At 30.1% G+C, this 8,272-nt stretch overlaps 1 protein-coding gene across 1 annotated transcript; it reads left to right on the top strand.

Moving 5' to 3' along the window:
- Positions 1-5,676: 5,676 nt before the first annotated feature.
- Positions 5,677-6,847, top strand: LOC106379172 (receptor-like protein 44). The gene has a single exon (XM_013819179.3). It carries the CDS (start codon positions 5,896-5,898, stop codon positions 6,733-6,735), a length of 840 nt encoding a protein of 279 aa, XP_013674633.1. The 5' UTR covers positions 5,677-5,895; the 3' UTR covers positions 6,736-6,847.
- Positions 6,848-8,272: the final 1,425 nt, after the last annotated feature.

Genomic DNA, 8,272 nt, shown 5'->3' on the forward strand with positions numbered 1-8,272 from the left:
TTAGATTTCAAGTTAAGCCTAAAAATAATATTTTTTTGTAAATATTATTTACTCATGAATTTTCCATACCCTCCTTAAGTTTTTGAAATGTTTACCAAATTATCAGTATTATTTAATTTCATATTTATTTCAAAAATATCAAAATACCAAATAGACCTTAAACATTTCTCCTTATTTACAACAACGTCATTATCATCAATTTTTCCAACCATATTTAAGCTCTTAAAGCTCTACAATTTAATTTATATCTACTTTCCTCATTATACACCAACAAATTTTCGTTTTCTCTGAATTTTCATCTAAAAACTCTCATAACTTTCATTTTATAAACATAAAACTTCATGCTTTCTAGTTTCTTCGGTAAAAAATCGTCAAAAGTGTTTCTTTTTGCTCATATTTATAGTTTGGACGGTGGAAAAGATGAGTTTTACACCGGAAAATGTAACTATTTACATTGCTTTCGTCATTTTCTAGATCTATGTCGCGATAGTAGACTGTTTTATATGTGTACGCATATGTGTACACTTACGATGCGGTCTACTTGTCACGCACATGTTAGTTTTGCAATTGACCAAAGTTATATTTTTTACAACACAGACCTCAATAAAAGTCTATGTCTTTCTTTACCTTTGAAAACAAAAAAAAAATATTGGTAGACTTACGAAGAAGTCTACAAAGAAATTAGTTTTGCATTTGACCGAACTTTTGACATTTCATAGTAGACTTCATCAGAAAGTCTACATTCTGTAGATTGCCCGGAAAGTCTACAAAATGTCATTTTTGCATTTGACCAAAACTTTGACTTCTTTGAATAGGTTAGTTTTATGCTTGACTAAAATGTTAAAAGATTGACCAAAAATTAATTAAAGTGTAGACTTCATATGCAGTCTATTCTTATAAAAAAAAGTAGATTGCATATGAAGTCTACTATTTTATTTTGGTCAAACACAAAATTAACCCGTCGGATTTGATAGTAGACTTCATAGGAAGTCTACACATTCGTAGACGTCCATTTAAATCTACTCGTAAAAGGTAAAATTTGGTCAATTGCAAAACTAACCTCTTTCAAAAAAATTTAAAATGTAGACTAAAAATGAAGTCTAATTTTGAAAGTCAAATACTTGGTGAATTTGGGTCAATTGCAAAACTAACATTTTCCAAATTGTAGACTGAAAATGAAGTTTACTTGTATACAATCACAACTTTTTTCAAATACAAAAATAACCCATGAATTTTGCAATTGCAAAAACCAGCCCAAATAGTAGATGTATATGACATTCTGCATACGTAGACTGCAAAGCAAGTCTACGATTTTGCAGACTAAATATGGAGTCTACGTAGAAAATTCTATTAAAAGTGGATTTGTGTGTTATTCATTAAATTTTTTCACAATTTTATTGTTTGGCAGTGTGTGTTAGTTAATCTTAATGATCTTGAATGATTTTCAGAATATTATCTGTTATAATTATGAAACTATCAAATCTTGGGTTTGACTATGTTGTTAGCTAATAAGTGTAGACTTTTTTGAAAGTCTACAAATGTAGACTCCAGTTGAAGTCTACGTCGAAAATTATATTAAAAGTGCATTTGTGTATTATTCATCATATTTTCACGATTTAATTGTTATACGGTGTATGTTAATGAATCTTAATGGTCTTGAATATGGGTATCAAAATGAGCTAACTCGCTCAACTCAACTCAGCTCGTAGTGAGCTCGGATCTTTCATGAGCTAATCCACTTCATCTCATTTATTATATGAGCTTCCATATGTAAACTTGTACTCAGATCATCTAGATCATGAGTTAAATGAGCTAACTCGCGATCCAATTTAAAAATATAAAATATAAAAAAATAATTATAAAATAAAATATAGAATAACATAATTTCATAATATAATTAAAATTTAAATGTTAAAAATCCAAAACATTAATATTCAATACTGAATGAAAACAAAACCTAATAGTTAATTAAATAAAAGCTAATTTAGTGATCCAAAAATCTATTTCACATAAGAGTCTTGAGATGATTCATCTTCAAAGTCTTCATCTATTCAAATTATAAAAATATATATTCGGCATGAGAGTCTTAGAAATATATTTTTTTACATTTTAATTCTAAAGATTTATGACAAGAGGATTGACAGAGCCGTGCGAAGAATTTTTGATGCCCTAAACCAAATAAAATAATATGTTAAGTCAAATTGTTTTATGATGAAATTACATAAAAATTAATTAAAAATTAAAATAAAATTTTGGTAGAATAATTTTTCATTGTCATGTTTAACTGATAAATACAAAACTGAAACATATATAAGTCTTATATACAGAAATTTTATTTCAAAATTGTAAAAGTAGATTAATAAACAAATAAGATAAAATATTAGATAAAAATTTAAAAGATGAAGAAAAACAAAGTTTTATGATAGAAGAAAAGAAGATGAACATATTAGGAGGTAATATAAAATAATAGGATATAATTAACTAGTCATATTGACATCTAGGTTATAATAGTAAAAAATATGAATCAATCAATAACGTTTTGTTCATGGACAAACTATATAAAAATATGCCCTATAAAAAGTTTCCAATTTTTTTTAACAGAAGCAAATGTTTCAAAATTCCTAGTGTAGGCACGGCTCGCTCTGAGGATTGATATCAATATTCTTATACATTTTTATGTATATTTAAAACTTTTTGGTTTTACATTTTAATTTTAGAAGATAAATATGATTAATATAGAAACTATCCATAAGAAAAATAGAAGTCATCTACACACATATATATATATATATATATATATATATATATATAAAGTATAAAATGACTAAGCTCGTGAGTTAGCTCGTGAGTTAAAAATCGCTCATATAACTCGTGATCTAATTTAAGCTCGATCATTAAGAGCCTAAAAAGGAGAGCTCATGCTCATGGAAAATCAAACTGAGCTGAGCCAGTTCATGAGCTTTAACTCATTTTGACACCCCTAGTCTTGAATAAATTTCTAAAGATTATGTGTTATAGTTATGGAGAGTATTTAATATTATTTTTTATTGTAAAAGAGTATTTAATATTATTTTTTATTGTAAATAAAAAGAGATTTATAAAATAGAATGTTTTCCTTTTAAATATCCTAACAAGATAAATTTTTAAAGACTTATTTAAAAAACATTAAATTAGTACATAAGAACATGTATAATGTTGTCATTGACTCGATTGGTGTATTTGACTTTCATTTCTTTTTTTACTTTTCATTCACTTTTTTATTTTGGATTGTGTTCAGTTTAAACGTTTAGGTATAGTATTTTCTCTTATTCTAAATACAAAGTTTATAACAATTCATCTATGCATCATGATTATAAAATACAAATATTAACTTGAACTTATGTGTGAAACGAGTTTTAATTATAAAATAAATTTCAAACAACATATGCAAAAAACAATCATAAAACTATAATAAAATGATTTATTATTTTATGGTTTTTATTAAATTAAAACATCAAACAAAACTCGTTGCAACGCAAGGGGCTCATATCTTGTTTGCAATAATCTTAAATACTAGACTACTAGTAGACATTATTAATATTCTTCCTAGAAGGTACGAAACTCTGAAACAAAGAAAAAATAGCGAGGCCCAAGCCCAAGATCTTAGATGTCCAACTTACTTTAAATTGGGCTTTGTATAAGTTGAAAATGGGCTACCAAGTAAAACGATGCCTAGTGGTTCTTACATCCCCAACTGTAAATGTCAATCTCCATTAAACATTCAAATAGTTTTCACCAATTATATTTTTTGTTTTTATCAGCACTATTTTTTCCACCTATTATTATGTGGCATATAATATGATCGTGTTAAATAGTGAAGCGAAATAGTGTAAAGCACCAAGACCAACATTATCGGCGTCCTTAGCCTGATTTCTAAGGACTATTGGGCCGAAAATTAAATCAAAAAGGCTTAAATTACAAAGAAACGGAAGTCGATTGTCCTTAATTAAGAAGTTTTGTCGATGGTCTTTAGTGCCAGCTGGCTGAATGCGATTGGGTGTGGAAGTGGTGTAGGGCAATGTTGTTTTGCCGTCTGAAAATCAATTGCATGTTCTCCCGACTCTCTCTCTCGACGGCGAAAGAGTTCGACAGAGATCGTCCCCCCATTTCATCCCGATTTCAAAATCCTCTCGGGTATTTCGCTCCCTCGACACCGATCCGTTGTCTCACCGAAAGCTTCTTGATCGATCACCTGTTTTTGATGACATTAGTAATGGAATTGCGCCACAAGTAAACTTCTATGTCAACGGAACGGAGTACCATTTTGCTTATTATCTCACAGATGGTATTTATCTGAATTGGGCGACTTTTATTCAATCTATCCGACTACCACAAGGTGAGAAGAATTCATTATTTGCTAAAACCCAAGAAGTTGTTCGAAAAGATGTTGAGTGTGCTTTTAGAGTCCTGCAAGCTAGATTTTCCGTTGTCAAAAATCCATCTAAAATATGGGATAAAGACAAAATAGCAAATATTATGAGAGCATGTATCATACTCCATAATATGATTATCGAAGATGAACGAGATTCATACACTCAGTATAACGTTTTAGAATTTCAACAAGGAGAAGATGTGGATCAAACATTTTCCGTCAAAAAGACTACAAAACACGGCAATACAATTGGTCGTCGAACAGAAGTTTGGGATAAAGAAGCCCATCAACAATTAAAAAAAGATTTGATTGAAAATATATGGGATAAATTTGGACATCTTCCAAATAACATATAATGTTTAAGTTTCTATGAATTCAATAAAATGTTTGTTTGCTTTTATTTATGATGTTTGTAATTTTTTTTTCTTGTTTTTTTATTTTGGCAACTTTGTAATTTTCTTATGTTTTCAATTTTAATGTTATATGTTTTATTTTAAACTTATCTTTTATATGTCATTATTTATTAAAATAAATAATTAATTTACTAAGAGACAACAAAAAGTCCTACCAATAATCTACACTTTTGGGATTGTCTCTTACCTTTGTCTCTTAACATAAAAATAATAATAAGATAAACTAAGGACTTAAAAATTAGTCCTACCAATAATGTTGTTCTAAGAGCATAAATATCGATGGTTTCTAAAAGAAGTTTTTAACTGTTTGTGGGCTCCATTAACGCGTGGGTCCTACAAAAATTTTAAAAACCAGTCCCAAAATCACAAAATAAAGATCAGTCTTTGGGGATTTTTTGCACTGTTTGCGGGATCCGGCGGCCCGCGGTTGGTTTATTTTTTAATTTTTTCTTTTTTTTTTTAGAAAAAAAAATCTTTAAGGACCCAGAGTTTTCCAGATTTTCTTTTGTGACATTGGTTTAGTGGCTTAAAAAAAGTTGTTTGACCTGCAATACCATGAACACATGCATTCAAATTACTGGACCACAAAATTCAAAAAAAGGGGGAAAAGTAAATGGGGGGGGGGGGTTATGATTTCCTTTTTAACCCATTTGGATTAAATAAAACTATATACATAAATAATTTAATCTATCTACAATACAGATACAATATTCTATAAGTTTATTTTAAATCTAAAATTTGTTTTTAAGACATTGGATGGCATGATTAAAGATGTTAAGCATGAGTGTGTGTTTGGTATATACATTTAAAGAATAATTAAAGTTGAAAAACAGCAGTATAAATGTATAACTAATCACATCCAGCCCCAGGACAATCAATTCAGTCTAATCCCTCCATTTAAGTTCCACTTCTATCCTACTCACGCTATGCTAACACGCGCCGTATTATTACACAACACACTTTCTCAAGTACAAATGTTCTGCAACCGTTTCCTTTTTCGTTGACAGTCACATGGAAACTCCACCTTTTTCTTCAACCTTCGCGAAATCTCTCTGACTGCGACGGAAACAGATGGCGAGGAGTCACCGGTTTATTAGCTACCAGTTACTCCTTCTCCTTTTACTGAGCTTCGAAACGGCACGGCGTTTAGCTTCCGCTGATCCAAACGACGAGGCGTGTTTGAAGAATCTCCGACAAAGCTTGGAGGATCCGGCGCGTAATCTCCGGAACTGGACAAACAACGTCTTCTCCAACCCTTGTTCCGGCTTCACCTCTTACCTCCCTGGCGCCACCTGTAACAATGGCAGAATCTATAAGCTTTCTCTCACTACCCTCTCACTTCGCGGCTCAATCTCTCCGTTTCTCTCCAACTGCACCAACCTCCAGTCCTTGGATCTATCGTCAAACCAGATCTCCGGTGACATCCCGCCGGAGATACAGTTTCTCGTTAACCTCGCCGTACTCAACCTCTCATCAAACCGTCTCTCCGGCGAAATCTCTCCGCAGTTAGCTCTCTGCGCTTACCTGAACGTCATCGACCTCCATGATAACCAGCTCTCCGGTCAAATCCCTCAGCAGCTAGGACTCTTGGCGAGGCTGTCTGCGTTTGACGTGTCGAACAACAAACTCTCCGGCCAGATTCCGACGTACTTGTCGAATAGGACAGGGAGTTTTCCGAGGTTTAACGCGAGTTCGTTCGTGGGGAACAAGGGGTTGTACGGGTATCCGTTGCAGGATATGGTGAAGGGCAAAGGCTTATCGGTGATGGCGATCGTTGGGATAGGGCTTGGAAGTGGAGTGGTGAGCTTGATGATTAGTTTCACAGGTGTTTGTATTTGGTTGAGGATCACTGAGAAGAAGATGGCTGCTGAAGAAGAAGGCAAGATTAGTCAATCAATGCCTGATTACTAAATTTTAATTAAGGATTTTTTTTTAAAATGTTATAATTAATTAATCACGGCTGTTTTTGAAACAAGATGATTCAATATTCATCTTGGTGGTATGCTTGAGTTTTTTTTTGGTATATTCGTTCTTTGGGATTTTTGTTATTTTTTAAAGTTTTTTTAAGAACAAACTTGCATCTTTTCATATTAATTTTATCGTATTCAACATCTTTTTCGAGTAAATTCTGTAAATTTAGTCTTATTATAGAAGGTGAAGCAAAAATCAGAACTGAAAAAAAAAACTAAATCTAAATTCTGAATCCAAACTGGTTCAAATCTAAATTTGATATTATTTAATTTTAGAAATATTTTTGAATAGAGTTCAGGATTAAATATTTTGGATATCAGGTAGTTCTTGAACTACTAAAACTCATAGAAATATTTTTAAAAAAATTATTTACGTTAAATATTTTGGATATCTGTAAATATTTCTATCAGACATATTTGAATAATATTTAGATTTTGGACGATGTTATATATTAGATAAAATCTGATTTGAATCAAGTGATTATCAAATTCAATCCAAAAAATAAATTATCAAATAAAAATTATAAGTCTATTACCAAAAATCTGGAAAAAAAATCATTCAAACCACAAAAGAATACCTAAATACCACCCTAAGAAAAATTGTTTAGCACAACCAGTTATTAAATATCTTGTTAAAAAACTGTTTAGCATACACTCTCAGAGCAAAATATTTGTAAGAAACCACAGTTGTAAAAATAATAAACCAAGAATATTAAAATTATACATTCACTCTAAATTTAAATAATCGATTTTTTAATTATCCTTTTATATTTAAAAATTAATGTTAGAAAGCTTAATTAATATATTTTGCTTTAACAATAAATATAAATTAAATATGAGAATATAAGTTTGCATTGTGAAATAAATAAAGTATTAACTGCTTAAAAATGAGTATATTTAATTTTTGATATATGTAAAATCTTGGGATAATTTGAAATATACACTGTTTATCATTTGAAATTTGAAAAATACACTTTTCATTTTTCTTTTTGAAAACTACACTTTATTGCATATGATAAGACATATTTATCCTGATTCTAATATTACAAATTTAAATAACTAAAATGTAAATACGAAAAATATTATTATTATTTATGTGTGTCAAAATTTATATTTGAGATAAATACATAATATTGTTGGGGTCTATTTTTCACGAAATAGATTGAAGTGTTTTACAAGTTCATCAACCATCATTTAAAACAGGCAAACTACACACTTAAAAAACTGTTCAAATATGTCATAAATTTAACTGCAACTCCACGAATTCTTATGTGCCCATATGCACAAAGTTCTTAAACATACTATCTTCCATGTAATCATGCTAATCAAAGTACAAAGTTACAGTAATTAATAAACTGAAACAAAAAGAAAAGAGATACATCAATGCACCGTTTGTTTTTATATATCCTGGATTGTTTTCATGAGTGTCTGATCTAATATCAAAACAAAAAAAATCTTCAAGGGATCATTAGTATTTG

This window comes from Brassica napus, chromosome C1 (genome assembly GCF_020379485.1).
Source record: "Brassica napus cultivar Da-Ae chromosome C1, Da-Ae, whole genome shotgun sequence".
NCBI classification, from domain to species: Eukaryota; Viridiplantae; Streptophyta; class Magnoliopsida; order Brassicales; family Brassicaceae; genus Brassica; species Brassica napus.